The sequence below is a fragment of the Patella vulgata genome, chromosome 8, assembly GCF_932274485.2.
Source record: "Patella vulgata chromosome 8, xgPatVulg1.2, whole genome shotgun sequence".
NCBI lineage: Eukaryota > Metazoa > Mollusca > Gastropoda > Patellidae > Patella > Patella vulgata.
The window spans coordinates 21,809,888-21,826,641 of NC_065886.2; the positions used below are offsets into that span (position 1 = coordinate 21,809,888).

General features: G+C 30.7%; 1 protein-coding gene across 2 annotated transcripts in view; it reads right to left on the reverse strand.

The window, feature by feature from the left end:
- LOC126831107 (rho GTPase-activating protein 7) overlaps positions 1 to 16,754 on the reverse strand; it is a 123,222-nt gene that overhangs the window by 13,296 nt on the left and 93,172 nt on the right. For both annotated transcript variants that reach the window (XM_050561732.2, XM_050561733.2), the window contains 2 exons: positions 9,085 to 9,156; positions 3,657 to 3,738 (listed from right to left, as the gene is read on the reverse strand). In XM_050561732.2, coding sequence (XP_050417689.1) covers positions 3,657 to 3,738; positions 9,085 to 9,156 — 154 coding nt within the window. The remainder of the gene's footprint in view (positions 1 to 3,656; positions 3,739 to 9,084; positions 9,157 to 16,754) is intronic.

Genomic DNA, 16,754 nt, shown 5'->3' on the forward strand with positions numbered 1-16,754 from the left:
TAACTTTTGGTTATATCATTTTAAAAAAAAAAGAACTAATTGCCAATATAGAAAATCAATATCAGCCTTAATATATTGCCACTAGTGTTGCATTACTATTGTATATTTGCTGTGTATATACTCGGCACTTATATACAGACAGAACATGGAACCTCCCCAAATAAGACTTTTTGACACACTACTATGAGGACATATTATTTATAGCTCCACCATGTTAAATAACTTCAGTACAGATCAGAATTTTGAACCTTTTTACTGTTGTCACCAGCCAGGTTATATTATTTCAAAGATTATTGGTTTATGTAGGTGTGTTTTCACAAATTTTATGGAATTTTGAAAGCCATATAGTTTTATCAAACGTTACATTCATTTATACACTAAAAATAACAAATTAACACACCAATATCTGTGACTGCCACAAAACAGTATTGGTGATATTCTGCTAAGATATATTATTGAAAAATGAAATATATTTTAAATGTTATTGTTAGAGAAAATAACTTCTTTTTTAACCTTATGCTATTTGCCTTAATGACACATTACTTTGTATGAGATTTTTTTTTAAATACAGCTTCTAATCTATACTTATTTCCTATAAAATCACAAATAATCACAAATATTGTATTCTGTTCAATAACATACTGGTAATAATGGTAATCAACATACTGGTAACTTGTATATTGGTAATCAATATACTGGTTGTATAATGATAATCAACATACTGGTTGTATAATGATAATCAACATACTGGTTGTTATTGGTAATCAACATACTGACTGTATATTAATAATCAACATACTGGTTGTATATTGGTAATCAACATACTGTTGTATATTAGACTAATAGTAATCAACATACTAATTGTGTATTGGTATACTTCTTAGCATGGAATGATTTATGTTTAGAAAATACATGTACAATTTCTCAAAATCATTTAGTTGTAACAACTTGTAATTAATATACTTTAAATGTTTGTATTGGGCTTTATTTGTTGTGGAAAAATCTGATGTCTCTGGGAGGTTCTATGATTATCTAAGGTTTATGGAGAAATGTACTTTAACAAAACAAAGCTGATCAGTCCATGTAAAGGTTATGAAAGCCAAAATATTGAATTATAAAAGCTGGTAATTGAAAATTCTGGCCACCAATGGACTTCTGATCTACAACTTAAAACTGTCCAGGGGTTAAATTCTGAAAAATATTGGTCATAAAATATTCTCATTGCTTGCCCACCCTAAAACTAAGAACAAACTCTATCTGTTGTACTAAGTTAAGTCACATTCTCCTGTATATAAGCTGTCATAAAGGAATAAACAATAATAGTGAATACATTTTTCCCAAATATTTAATCATATTAAAAATACAAGTTATTTCGGCAGTATTGTTTATTGTCATACGTCATTTAAGATTATTGTTCAGGTCAATTTCAACAATTCTTTCTGATATTAACCCATCTTTTTCAATTATGTTTTATATTCTACATCGTCCATTCCAACAATTCGTGAAAACTGAGCAATTCTACACAAATGGAAAAGTACACAAAAATATCAATAAAAGTGAAACATGTTTATCAATAAACTAATCCATGCTTCATTATGTATAACTACTCATCAATAACACTTTAGCATGATCAGTGAATAATCAAAATATTTGTGAACCAAGTACTCAAATAATACCACAAAATTCTACTAATCTTCTAACACTATGTATGTAATTATCTAGAACCGCAACCTTGAAACAAAATGACAAAAGAATGAAGGATTTAGGGCTTCACATGTAAGATGTGAATGAATATAATACAAAACCCTACAGGTAAACATTGTTGTATAAAATATAACAATGACAAATATACACCAAAATGACAATAAGATAGATAGCTAATCCAATTGAAGTATTTTGAGTCAGTCCGTTGGAGAACTCTGACCTGTTTGTGATTATTATGGTCCATGTAGACACAGGTGATCAAGTGTATTTATGTTAAACATATTTATAAGTTTGTTTATAAACAAAACAGGTTTCACATTATTATCATATGGAATAAACAACTCCAGTAGGGTGTAAGCCAAACTTTATTTTGAACCTTGGTTCCTTATTAAGGTCAGAATTAACACAGTAAGATCGCCAATCATAAATTAATAACTTCGTTTGTCATGTAATTGAATAATTTCAATATTAAGTTCCCATGGTGATTACACGTATTAAAATTTAATTCTGTTTTATTTCAATACAAAAGAAGCCGCAATGTCATTTGTATTCTGATAGAAAAACTTACCTCAAAGAAAAGAACCCTGGCATACTCCTTGTTCAAATAAAGCTAATACACATACAAAACATACCCTGAATCTAATCTAAATTTTTAGTATAAATTCTATCTTTTAAAATGAAAATTATCGAACAGATTTTTATTTTAACCCTAAATTACACACAATAAGACTGGTTGCCTAGCAACTGGTACATTGTTATCATGTATGACAAAGAAAAAATCCATGATTCAGAATTAACTTCAACTAGTAGGAAATGCCATGCAAGGCTGCTAGGGCTGATGGAAACTACAATATCAAACCTGACCTGATAAGGTCATGTGCCTATCTGGGGTGTGGCCATTTGTAGATGGGCGGTGTCAAATTAATAAACAATGGTAGTTTGTGAGAATACAGGTCTATAGACAACACAATTATCCATAATAGTTCTTGTCACACGACAGTGACATTATAAACTATGAATGTGACAACAATTTTGAAATCTGACATAATTCATTGATTATATCAAGTTTTTAAATTAATAGTTTTCATTGGTATGGATGCTTTGATGAATCAGACTCAGGCAGTTTAAATCAAATTTGTATTATTAATGACTTACAATTAATCATATTAAAATCTCTAGATCAAAAACAGATAATTATCTTTCAACAAAATAGAGTTAACACCATAACTGAATTTATGACTTAAACTTTGTCTACCAAATTATTTTACAAAGAAAGCTCAAGCAAAACAAGTAAATCTTACTGTATGTTGCATGTGTCCCTATAATAAAAATAGTGACCAATACATGCATATCCCAAACACACAGGAACGTCATAATTTCCTTACATGAGTAACTTCCTCTATATTTCGACTACATACCCACATACAAGGTGTGAACACTACCACATGATTATGATGATACAGCGACCATTATAATGCTATTGTTTTCCTTACTAATGTTATTTATAGATATTATTACTACAATATTACTCATTAGTTATAAATCAATAACATAAAATATTAATAGTTTTCAAACTATCAAATGTGGAAAGTAATTCAGAATAAACTTTACTAATTAAGATAACTTTTCAACACCTAGTTTTCTATAATAAAAAAAAAGTTTTTCAACTTCCGTGTTTGCTGAAACATGAATTAAAATCAAGATGCCAGAAAAAAATGATATCACCTCGGTGGAAGCGGACGTAAAATACAACTAACACTAACTAAAAAATGATGTAATCATAACACGAAATCTAATTATCAAGTCTTTTTTTGACAATATGTACTATCGATTAATTTTGTTTATTTAAAAACCATCTTACAATTTAATGTCTATCCATCCACTTACAATAAAGTTGAAGCTCATTTATCCACAATAATATAATGATTTCTAAGATTAAGATTAATTCTCACCTAAAAAGTGACTGTATGGAATCTCTATCCAGAAAATCATGGTCTTTTTCTACGACAGATATATCAATTGGAAACTGTCCATCTGAAAAAAACATAAATGATCTCAATAAATAAACAAACTTGAAATTATAAATAATACAACAATTATAGAATTAGAAAAAGAGAAATATAAGTGCAGGAGGACGCACTACACACAAACAAAACCAAAAAGACAAACCTATGAACAAGACACAAAATACACAGATATTGCAAGCAATAAACAACAATTACTATCAAATCAGGTGAATGGATCAGGCCTGCGGGGCCCAGATGTGAGTTTTCATTGCAATTATTCAGGCTTCACTCAATTTGAAAAACAAACCAATGTTGTTTGCGCTTGAAGTAAATATTTTAAAAGGGAAATAAAAATTATGATCTTCTAGTATAATTTATAGTGTATCTTAGATAATTTAAACAGTGTATATTATTTCATACTTATCAGTAATCCTTCACATATTATATTTTAAATATGGAGATTAATACCTGGTTTATCATTTTGTAACTTGTAAATGACTAAATAATATTAGTGTCTGTATTTTTGTATTTAGAATCACACCCATGTATCATAAGCATCCCACACCATGCTATTTATACTAATATGATTTATATGACTACAGTTGTGTGAAATTGTCTAATTCAAAACTCTACCACAAAAAATTATCTTTGATCAATGTTTGTCTGTCCTCTGAAAGATACATTTACACAGACAGGTAGGAGTAAGTATTAAGGTAAATGACCCCTGTTAATCCCCTTTACGCTATGGGCAGTTGTTTAAAAAGTATCTAATAGCTTAAAATACCACTTGTAAAAGTTTACCACAATATACAAGTTGACAATTCAAGCCAAACTACCTATACCAGCTTATTATATAGAAAAAAGACCAAAGCCCCTTTCATCATACAATGGTCAATATTAACCCCTTTAACCAATGAACTCTAGGGAATGTGAACCTTAAAAAGATAGAGGGTTGGGGGTTAACTCAGTATCGTGTATCTATTTCTTACTCCCACCACCTTAATTAAAGGGCTATTTGCTACACTATGCATGTAGGCCTACACCATTTCTCTGTGTACATCAAATAAAACCCTTTGTTCGTATGGTATTTTTTTGGGGGGACCTTTTATTACTTAAAGATTACATTTATATGTCAACCTACTGACTCTCTTTAAACAGACATATGTGATGCTGTCTTCCTTTTTAAAATTTATTTCCATAATAAATCTATTTTGTATTCAAAAGAATTTTAAATATTGATATGGTGAGTAAATATGGTTTTTTTTACCAACTCCATGCTATGATTTAATCCTTTCTATATTAAGAATTAAAGCGCTTGATCACCTTTCGGTCACTGTCCTCTTGTTTACTTGACACCTTTGATCAACTGACCCACGTCCACTAGCTTTTATGTAAGTTTTTATACATGCTTTGGTCTCTTTCTTAACTTCAGTGTGTCTTAAAGAATGCATGTTACAAAGATTTATATCACTGGATGAAAACAAACCAATCTTGTACAGTATTATCACATTATTTAATGGATTAAAATGTTAAGTTGCAAGTTCCTGTTAGCCTTGTCAACTGACTGCCTTCATCCCTATTATGTAATATAATCAGACTTTGATTTGATACAATGGGAACAATCCATAGGATTACAAAGAAAGTCATCTTTGAATGATGACTTCTTTGTGATGGTGAAACCGGAAGTGCTTTCAGACTCATTCAGAGAAACAATACGTCAATTGATATTTTTCTTTTTGTATCAGTGTCTATGTTAAATTCTTGAAATTCAATTTAGGTTTCTACAATAAGGCACATGAAAATGAATCCTCAAGCAACAATATTTTGTGACCAGTAATTGATATTGTTCATTTTTCTTAAGTTTACAATTGCATTGATCTAATTAGCAAGACAAACAGAATTAATTTCGTCAGCAGAGGACCTTAAATTAATGATACACACAAATGAAATGCTTGAAGTTGTTTACTGGGAAAATAAAATGCACCAGACCATGGTGAAATCTGAAGTACATTTATTACCAAATCCGCTTGAACATGACTATAGCGCCATAGCCAAACACTGAAATGTATTTTGCCTGATTTTAAATTAGTTATTTCAACAACGGTTTTGAATACTGTTGATGTATGGACATTTTTTGTTAATATTATAAAGGCAAACCCTATCACAAGGGCCGAAACGATTCACCAGTCTAAAAACGATGAATGATACTTTATAAGAAAATTTGAGGGTCAAGGTATATTTCACACTGTATCACAATATTTATTCAATAAATTAGGCGGTAGGATGTATAGAAATTACCTATCAGTTCAGAGTAAAGAAAAATCCTGATAGAAAAATAACATGTCCCGGCCATCCAGACTTCATATCATTGCAAAAACTGACCTATTAATCTTGTGCAAAATACGACCCAGACAATATTTTCCATTGGACAAAATACCAGAAGAAGCCATCAATTTTACACCAATTAAATCGCATATTACACTCATTTCGTCTTCACAATGCCGGTGGTCCCTACGAAAAGTGTGTTGAATTTTTGTTTAACATTCAGCAGCATTTTTTTTTTTGACTATTATTATGTCCACGTCCTGTGGTATTACACTGGGTGAAGTTGATATCAAACCAGCGGCTGCCAAACAAGATACGCCCACATTTCGCAAGAGATGGATAGAGAACAAAGCGATTTTTTTTGTACAATCAGGGGCCATAATCCAGAAGTTATGGTCTGAAATGTGTGAATACGAAATGGACTGAGATATTAGGGATATAAAGATATATTTTAAGTTTTATCAAAATCAGAAAAAATTTTTAACTTCTAGAGGGTCCAAAACCTTGGTATTACACACTATTTGTGTACAAGGAGCAGTTGTCAGGCAGTTTCGGTACGATTTTCACGAGATTCAAACTGAACGGTCATTAGTGTGTAATGGTGATACATTGAAACGTTTTTTAAAATCGGATAAATATTGTGAGCTCTAAAGGGTTCAACTTCAAAAGCTAAAAATGTGATTTTTTGAACAATCATAGACCATGATCCAGGAAGTTACATTCGGATATGTGCGATTAACGAAAGGAACAAAGATTATAATAATACATTTCAAGTTCCATCAAAATCGGATAAAAACTGTGACTTCTAGAGTGTCCACAATCTTTGTATTACATACTTTTACATTATTTGCATTAGGGAAGCAGCCATTTTGTCAAGCAGTTTTGGTAGATATTCACAAAATTACAATGACATTTTTAAACGTTTTTTTTTTTTAAATCCGAAAAAATTGTGAACTCTAGAGGGACCACAAGCTAATAACGCATTTTTTTTTGTACAATCAATTAACATAATTCAGGAAGTTATGATCTGATATGCACGAATATCGAAAGGAACCAAGATCTTTGGGTTATGCATTTCAAAATCGGATCAAAATTATGACCTCTAGAGGGTCCACAACCTTGATATGCCATATTTTTACACTATTACATGTTTTGGACTGATTTTCATGAAATTCGAACTCAACCGACATTACCGTGTAGCGGTGATACATTTGAATGGTTTTTTTTAAATCATGTAATAATTGTGACCTCTAGAGGAACCACAAGCTAAAAACGTGATTTTTCGTACAATCAGGGGTCATAATTCAAGAAGTTACGATCCCATATGCGCAAATATCGAAAGGAACCAAAATCTTTGGGTAATAAACATGCATTTCAAGTTTTTTCAAAATTGGATACAAATTGTGACATGTAGAGTGTCCACAAACAAAATGTGGACAGACGTCTGGACGGACAGGGGCAATGGTATATTACGTCCACATGAAAATGGGGCGAATAAAAACTACCTGCATCTTACCGATCAAAAGTGTGGAACCATTTCGGTTTTTCTGTTACCTACGTAAACGACAACAGGAAAGTCAATAAAGAAATTTCGATCTGCAAAATATGTCATACCTAATTACAATAGACAGGATTGTATTCATGTATGTGTACCTGACTTTTGTTTGACTTGACTTGATTATCTGTGTGATTGCATACTTAATTTTGTGTCAGATTATGTATTTTTATTCATTTTAAGTAAAAAATATGTGCCAAAAATATTGGTTAAATATTAATTTCATTTTATCTATTGATAAACAATATAATTATTTTTTCATTATTTCAAGAAATATTTGGTCAATTTCACAGTAAAAGCTGTATCATGATGCACCCTTATCGTTGGGCTAGGACATGATACTGTATCATATCATGGCACAGCGTATCATTTCAGTCCTACCTACAATTGTGTGTCATTCTGAGGATCATGATTTTTATTCATTCCTTTGTGTATGTTCTCTCATGTTATGCCAGCAAAGTAAGTCATCCAGTTAAAACATGTAACATTACACCCAATCGAGGTGTACAAAAAATATCTCTTCCCACAGGGGATACCTAGAAAGATGAAAACTTCATTCAAGTTCAGAAATCTTTTTATGATAATTTTAGACAGTTACAACCCCAACTCATATCCTGTCTTTACACAGTTGCTTAATTCTGTTTGTTTTACCCCATCCCAATAATGAACCCTCAGAAGGCTAGACCTCTTTATCCAAAGAGTCCATACACAGTCTTTTGTCTTTTATTGCACATTTAATGTTCTAATGAATACAATGACAAAAAATCTAGAGATTGGTCTTAAATTTCAGAATGTGACCTTAAAAGTGAATAATTTTCAACAGATTGAAATCATAAAAATGTTTCAATTTGATACTGTATTGTGTTTTTATTGATTATTTGGTTCCAAGAAAACCAACTATATAGCTTGTGTCTGCAGGCTACATATAATAACCTAATTATGTGCCTTACCTGAACACAATGAACAATAATGAATATCTTGAAATACAACATATCTATATGCAATACCAATATTTCAAATTATGGCTCTCTACTTCTGGATAAGTTTTTTTTTTACATAACCCACATATTGAACAGAAATGATGTTTAAAGACATCTTATTTTATGACTTGCATACAGTATACTAAATTCTACACGCCTCATGTAATGCATACATCAGCTCACCTCAGTAGACAACCAATCAGGAGTATATACTGGTAGGTGAAATTGACATTATGGAAAGAGATCTAAGCTGACTAAAACATAACTATGGGGGTTGGGGGTATGTTAGATTCATGTAGAAATGCTTTCAGTGGATTTGATCCTCATTGATATTGTGTCAATGGTCAACAGATTATTTGATAGTGATGCACAAAGCATAAGAAGTGTAGAATGTGACCTTAGATTCTTTGTGGTAAGGGTAAATGCCATTAATCAGGCCAAAAGGAGATACTGGAACCACAGGTCATACAAGTTAAAATTGAAACCTAAAATTATACAATATTTTTTGTCTTACCTTCATATAACTGGGCATACTGTGGAAATCCTGTTGCTCGCAACCACTTGCATGCTTCCACTGCTTCAATTTCTAAAAAATAAAAATAATGAAAATAGTAAAAATATCTAATTTACCTGGAACAGTTTTCATTTTGAAAGTGTTATTTTAAAAAATGTCAAAGAGTGAATTATTTTTGATGAGCATTGGCAGTAGACTGCATACAGGTACAACAGCAGATTCAATCAGCAATCAAATTATTGATTTTACATGTTGTGCAACAGCGATAATGATTTTCATACATGTAGGTATTTATAGTATGATGTATGTATTGTAAGATGAACTTGGTACAACACGTGTATATTGTTAATATGTAATTCGAAGATACCGATTAAAATAGGGTTTTTTAATATCTCATTACCATATAATTTGATCATCTGAATAGAACAGTTTTACATATTTAAATATTTCTTTTGTTTTTGGAGAGAGGACACTGACAGGTTCCTGTTGAAATAACTTATTACATTACCATAATTCAACCTCAGGCCATATGATTTTGATGCATTTAGTCAATTTTTTTTATGATAAGTAAATTCAACAAAATTATTTAAGCTAAGGAGATCCATATAATGCAGTAACATACAGGTATCATTTCAAGGCTTCAATTATCAACAAAACCATATCAAAGCCCCTAATCATAAGGCATTAAAAAGATATCACATGTCATGAAAATTACCACAATTCATATCTAAACTGTATGCTATGTTATTTAAATAAATAACCACTTCCGTTACTGATATAAATATTATATTCATATCTTAATGCTTTCTGTACAATTCAGATAGTGGGACTTGAGAAAAAAATCCACTATAAATATAAAGTTTAAGAGTTTGTATGCCAGTACTTCAAAACAAGATAAAACAGCAGTAGGGGTAGATAAGATTCCCCCAGAGAGGCAATACTCAAAGCAATTTCTCCAAACTCTAATCTCTAACACTTGACCCTTCGACCCAAAATCTTGAGTGACAGGACTAAGTAGGGACTGTTTCCTTCTTCAACAAATCATGAAAATACTGAGACATCTGCACTACCTGAAAACATTTATCTACCCTGTATATCTAGAAGCCAGTCTTAATACGATAACTTAATAATGTAATCATACAGAACACTCTAAAACTTGTGCTCCAGGATCTGCCATACCGTTATAACACTCAGGTGTTTCAATAAATTAAACAGACACTTGATCCTGGCCTTGGAAAAGTATTTACAATAAGTGGTTTCTCTGTGTTACAACTCAAGTATTATAATGTAAACTTTATGATAGTCTATACTCTACACCTACAGTTTAAAGTTGATTTGAATTATGATATTCTAGACTTCTATAAACTATATTATGTTTAAGATTATAGAGCTTAGAGATTTACATAAGGATCTCAAGTCTTATTTAATATGCAAAGGTAATACCATTTTGATAGGATAATACTCAAACCGCTTGGACCAAGCAGACACAGATTGTTTATTTTAATTGACCTAGGGTCAGTTTTGGAATAAAATGTGGGATTAAATTTAGAATTTTGCTTTAATATCTACCAAAAGATATTATAAATTGTGAATTCCTCGAAATAATTTTTTTTTTAGAAAGATAGAAAACTGACTGGGATTCCTTCCTAAAACTGCAAATTTGTAGAATATCACATGTACATAATTCAGATCATTAAGTATCAACAGTTATTGTTTCTAAAATTGTGATAAATCCTGTCTAGAAATTTACCATATGGAATAAAATATTTCACATAATTAATGTTTTCAGTAGACTTTTTTTTTGTCAAATAATACCAGAATTGTGTATATTATGAACATTTCAAATATTACAATCACCAGATATATTTAAAAACTTAAAAAAACAACAACAAACCTTGTGCATTGTATAACAGATTATTCCAAAATATAACTACATCATTCTATACACTAGAAATAACTTTTGTATGTGAAACTTTTGACATTATATATTATTATATGTATACCTACATAATTATTGATTTTGCTCATTCCATTTGAAAGTTTGAGCAATAAATTAATATCTCTGGCCTACTTCTGACATAAAAATCAATTTTACATGTATTTATCTAGACATATTGTGCTAGCAATGGAACAGATGGTGCTTATTGCATATTATTCAATTTCACGGATATCTAATATTCACATCCACCACTCCTTCAGTTTATTAATTTGAGTTTGATGATATCTTTTTAATTTATACTTAATACTTAAAACTTACTGTACATAAATTATGTATTTCCTAGATCATCTGTATTATTTATGAATTATGAGTGAATAGACAATAAAATAGTCCTGCAGGTGTTTCCACTTGAAATGAGCATGTAAAATATGTACAAATAATTTTTCAACAAGCTATGTAAGATATATCATTTCTGGCATTTCAAGAGTTCTTAAAGTACACTTCATATATCCACCTTTCAAATGAATGAATTAACACATACCTCTATACATTATCCAAGTTTTATCATTTTACCTAGACCAGCTGGAAACCATATACTATTGTATGATGCGATTAATAGTTTTGTAACCATCTCAATCCACCAGCAGTATAAAACACAAGTTCAAATCAGTTCAGAGTTAAGATTCCAACAGATGGTATATAGTAAGTGACGTGTTTTGTCGATGGCAATCATCGGCTGCTTAACCATCAGCTTAATATCCATCAATAAAATTGTAAGAGGACAACTGGGAAAGTACCAAAAAGAGGATTTTACAAATCAAATCACACACAAAACAAATAGAAATTATCACTAAAAAGTCTTTAATACAGGTACATTTAAGACAATTCAGATTTTCTATTTGCATGTGATGAATAAAACTTGGGATGGCTTGTTCTCACATAAATAATAGAAGTAGTTGTAAAGGTTAATTAATGGTTACAGGTAGAAATGTTATAGGTTTACTCTACATGTGATTAACATTAAACAACATCCAAGAACGCTTTATAATCAACACATTAAAACTTGACATACCAACACACAATATACTGTAGGTATTACCTACCAATAAAATGGGTTTCATTACAACTTATCATCTTGTAAATTGTACATCATTAACACAGAAGGTATTGCTTTACAAAATATGACATTAAAATTCCAAGGTCTAAAATTGTTAGTATCAAACCTCCTTGAAAGGAATTAATATCATTCAGTTCAAAATAAGGTACTTATTTGATGTCATATTTCTACACTTATTAATATTAACCCCTTAATTAATATCAGTCTTGCAAAACAAACCAAGACATAATATTTATTCAAAACAGAATTGTTACAATAAAGCGGAACGGTCACAAAAAAGCGATTTTTGACCTGGCATTTCCTTTCAAAGACTTAACAAAAACCTTCTTAACATCCTGTAACAGGAATGAAAATGCTCTTGTATTCATTCTAACTTTATGATTTTATACTTCTTCATGTAAATATAAATCATTTGTTACAACATGAAGGGAGTTGAAGTCAGAGAAAGCATTACAAGAACACATGCCAACAAGACAACATCAGTTTCGAACAATAATTTATAGTTGTGTGATGAACATTTATCACAATACACTGAAGATCTGATCATGGCATCGTTCTTGATCCAAATCTTCACTGTGCAGAGTACTAATTCTACCCAAAGATATTTGAGCTGATTGTAATAACCTTTGCTATATTTATGAGACCCAGACCGTTCTCAAATAGATTCCTAAATGTGTGAAGTAATAGAAACTAGGTACAAATAAGCTATTGTAGTCCCAGGATGTTATGGCGAGAAAACGATTGGCTAAACTCCAACTATTGTCTTTTTACTATTTCTATCATATAACTTTACCCAATATGATGATAGTTAAGCAGAACTTCTGAGGTTCTGTTTGCAAAACCATCTTATATAGATCACCTGAAATTTTCACCATCTTCCAGCAATTCAAATTTCCATTTCATTTATACTTTGTCAAGCAACTCCTAGAGGTATCCAAGACAATTTAACCATACGTATCCAAGACAATTTAACCATACACTTAAATTGTTTCACATCCACAGCTTTATAAAAGGTAATTTCAATGTGAAGTTTGATCTGGCTACATCTGATGCTGGCGGTTATAACAGTATACATTATCCCATTTTAAATAGATAATGGCTAAGAAACATATTGTATTATGATACTAATAGGTAAGGTAAACAAGCACGGGTGATAGCCTTGTGACCACTTGGGTACACAGGTTATATCTTAAGTGTATATGATTGAATGATGGATGGTGTTTGGTCCTCCCCACTCACATCCTTGACCTTGTTGTTTTGAAGTGCCCTTACTACATGAGCACAAAATGGGTTCATGCCTAAGCACTTTCATAAAGATACATAAATAGTACAAAGGAAATTGGGTCTTCACAATTGTTAACATTGTCATCTACAGTGTAAAATATTATAGAAAATCACCAACCCAACAGTAGAGTTGATGCCTATGCTACCCACACCTGCTCCTTAATCCCCCTAAAGGGATGAAACTCCTTAATTATTGCACATGTACCTTTATTATAAAGCATCAAAATTGCTTACCACTCTGCTTAACTAGACAAGAAAATACTCATTATCAAACTAAGTCATGGTATGGATGTAATGAAACCACACACAAAGTTTCATTACTCTAACTAAATAAGAATAAAGTATGGTGTTCCAAAGTGTTGCTCAATTTATTTACTTACCACAGCTTAGCCTGAACAGAAAGCATAAGCTATAACAGATGAACATAAAAAACTATTTCAATAGAACCCTGCTCTCTCCTAAGCTTTTGATATTGAACAATAATGATCAATTTCAAACAGCTCTATATTTTGATTAGAAATTTGTAAGCAGACAATTTGATAAAACAACTTCTATGAATGGACACCTTGTGAAAAAAAATGGGACTGTTCCTTTAAAAGCACCAGGATGTTTCACAATAATTTTATTTCTCAATATCTATTACACTATTGAAGAAATCTGTAGCTTAAACAGAGATGATCAGTAGATCATATTCTCTTCTCATAACATAACCATAAACACCATCAACATCATATAAAAATAAATGATATCCTGCTTACAGCATACTGTTTTAAAGAATTATACTATGTGATCATTTCATCTTTACCTCTATTTACATGTTTCCCTTGTTTAACTCAAAGCCACATACTTGCTTGACCATGTGTTCTACCAATATTTTGAAACCTACACAAAATCTAAGCAGCTGGTAAACTTTAACAGCCTTTCACAACAAATTCCTATTCAAATTGTAGGAAATTTTTTATAGAACAAGTCATGTACGGTGGTTTGTTAGTAAATGGGCAATTTATGTGCTTATTGGTTTAACATACATCTATATACTATAAATGAAATAAATAGTACCATATTATTACTATTACCTATTCAGAAAGTACCAGGTCTAAGCCCTTGATTGTCAACCTTAAATTACAAATTTAATAAAAGTTAAAATGAACCTATTGTGATCAGTGATAAGCACCGTCATGTTCTCACATAAAATCTTCTTTTCGATCTCCTGCTTCTAAAGATCTAATTTTACTCAAATTTGAAACATTATTAAACTTCATTTTGATATTTTCCTGATATTAAACAAGACCTAATAATATGAGCCCCACCCTGCAAAAACAAATCTAAAACCACAAAGTATCTATCCATTAGTGCTTCATCATTGATCTATTTTACCCAACTATTTTAACCTGTTACTCTGTGTAGATATTTAGTTTTACATATTGTATTACATTGAATTGCCAGTTAGCATTTTATGATTGATTTGCAAGTTTTCAGGATCAGGAGCAATAACTATAGATATTATTGATGGGTATTTCGATAAGGATCTTCCTTAGAACTAGCAAAAAAAAAAAAAAAAAAATCACAGCAAGTGGAAAAAGAAATCTCAGAAGCTTGTTTGCCATAATTGTGGATAGACACCAGTGATGACAATATACTGCCACATAATATGCAAAAAAAAACCAATCCATTTATTCTTTCAGTTTGGCACAAAATATGAACAACCCTATATCATATTATTAATATCTTATAATCCTCTGATACCCTATTGATTCATATTTCAGTGTTTTTGTTTGGACTTGTCATAACTGAAGGAGACGTCATAGAATTTTCTCATATTATATATAATACAATATAATCACATGATTAACTTCCAATAGAAATATTGATCCATGGCATCTAAATACAGAGTAAATAAATCAATTACAATATAAATGAATTAAAATTGTCGTGTATGGTTACAGACTATTATGAGAGAAAAATATAGCACACCCTAATAGACTTTATGTTTATGCACTACATATTGAGCCAAATATTGCCAAATAAACCTAGAAAACAATAAAAATATAATTCACATACATCTATTTTCTTTCTGTGAAATGATTCAATCCAATTTTTTACATTATTTAGGAGGAAAGGTGTTGTTAAAAGAATATGTTATACAAATCTCTGCAATATTGGGCATAGATAATTCAACAATACACATTATTCAATGAACAATCAATGAATTTGCTTTTGAAATAAATTAATGATATCAATGTATCAATCAAATTTTGGAAATCAAATCCTTGATTTCCAAAGAAATTGTATTAATGCAATTCAGTTTTGATTATGATTAAATGTTTGGTACCGGTATGTAAAAATAGATATTTCAATGACGTCTAGTAAAATAATCCAGTTAATTCAAAATCAATAATTCCAAAATAGAAACACTAATCTACAAATGATAATCTTGACTTTATGTATTTAAGGCTATAAATTGGCCATTCTGCTGACGGATGATGGGAGCGATAACTTTATTATGAACAATAGTTGAGATATAATTGATTATACTCAATAACAATCAAACAATAATAATATATAAATAGAACATTGTACATGTCTCTAGACATTATTTCCGGCAGCGTCAACACAAATAGATGAATTTAAAAACAGATAGGAAGTCAGTGACCTATAATATAATTATTACAGAAACGATGCCAAAAATGTATGATCACATATAATTCATGAGACTATACTTTTCCGAGGTATATCTTGATGATTTCAGCAGTCTTTAACAGAATTGTCTACGATATCACCCTTGGTGAAAGTGGACGTAAAGCTCCAGGAACAAACAAACAAGGTCTAACGAACGTAACAAGAAGAAATGGATTTCATAGCGTCACCTTGTTGCAAATTATAATCAATGACTTCACTATAATTCTGTTTAAATCCATGCTTCCTCAAAAATGGAGAATTGTGCAATATTCTGTTTATACATCAGAAACTGTGTTGATCATGACAATACAACTTTATATTCCTATGTTGGGTAACAGTAATATGAAAATGAAGTAATTGACAATAGGGTGGATTTTGGCACAAGTAAGTAAATCCTTTCCCCTATAGGTAGACAAGTTGAAAGCTTCGTTTAATTCTACATTAGGCCACCCATGTTTGTTTTTAAATTATTGACAGAGTTTCCTGGTTCATTGAGTCAGTTATTTAGTTGTTATAGGTAAACTACCTGATGTAATTAACAGTGATGTTTTATATAAGATGGGTTGAAATGGGATGTAACACTTTTAATTATCAAGATCATGTTGTTTGTCCATGTCAAACTAATGGTCATGCTAACAATAAAAAATGTGT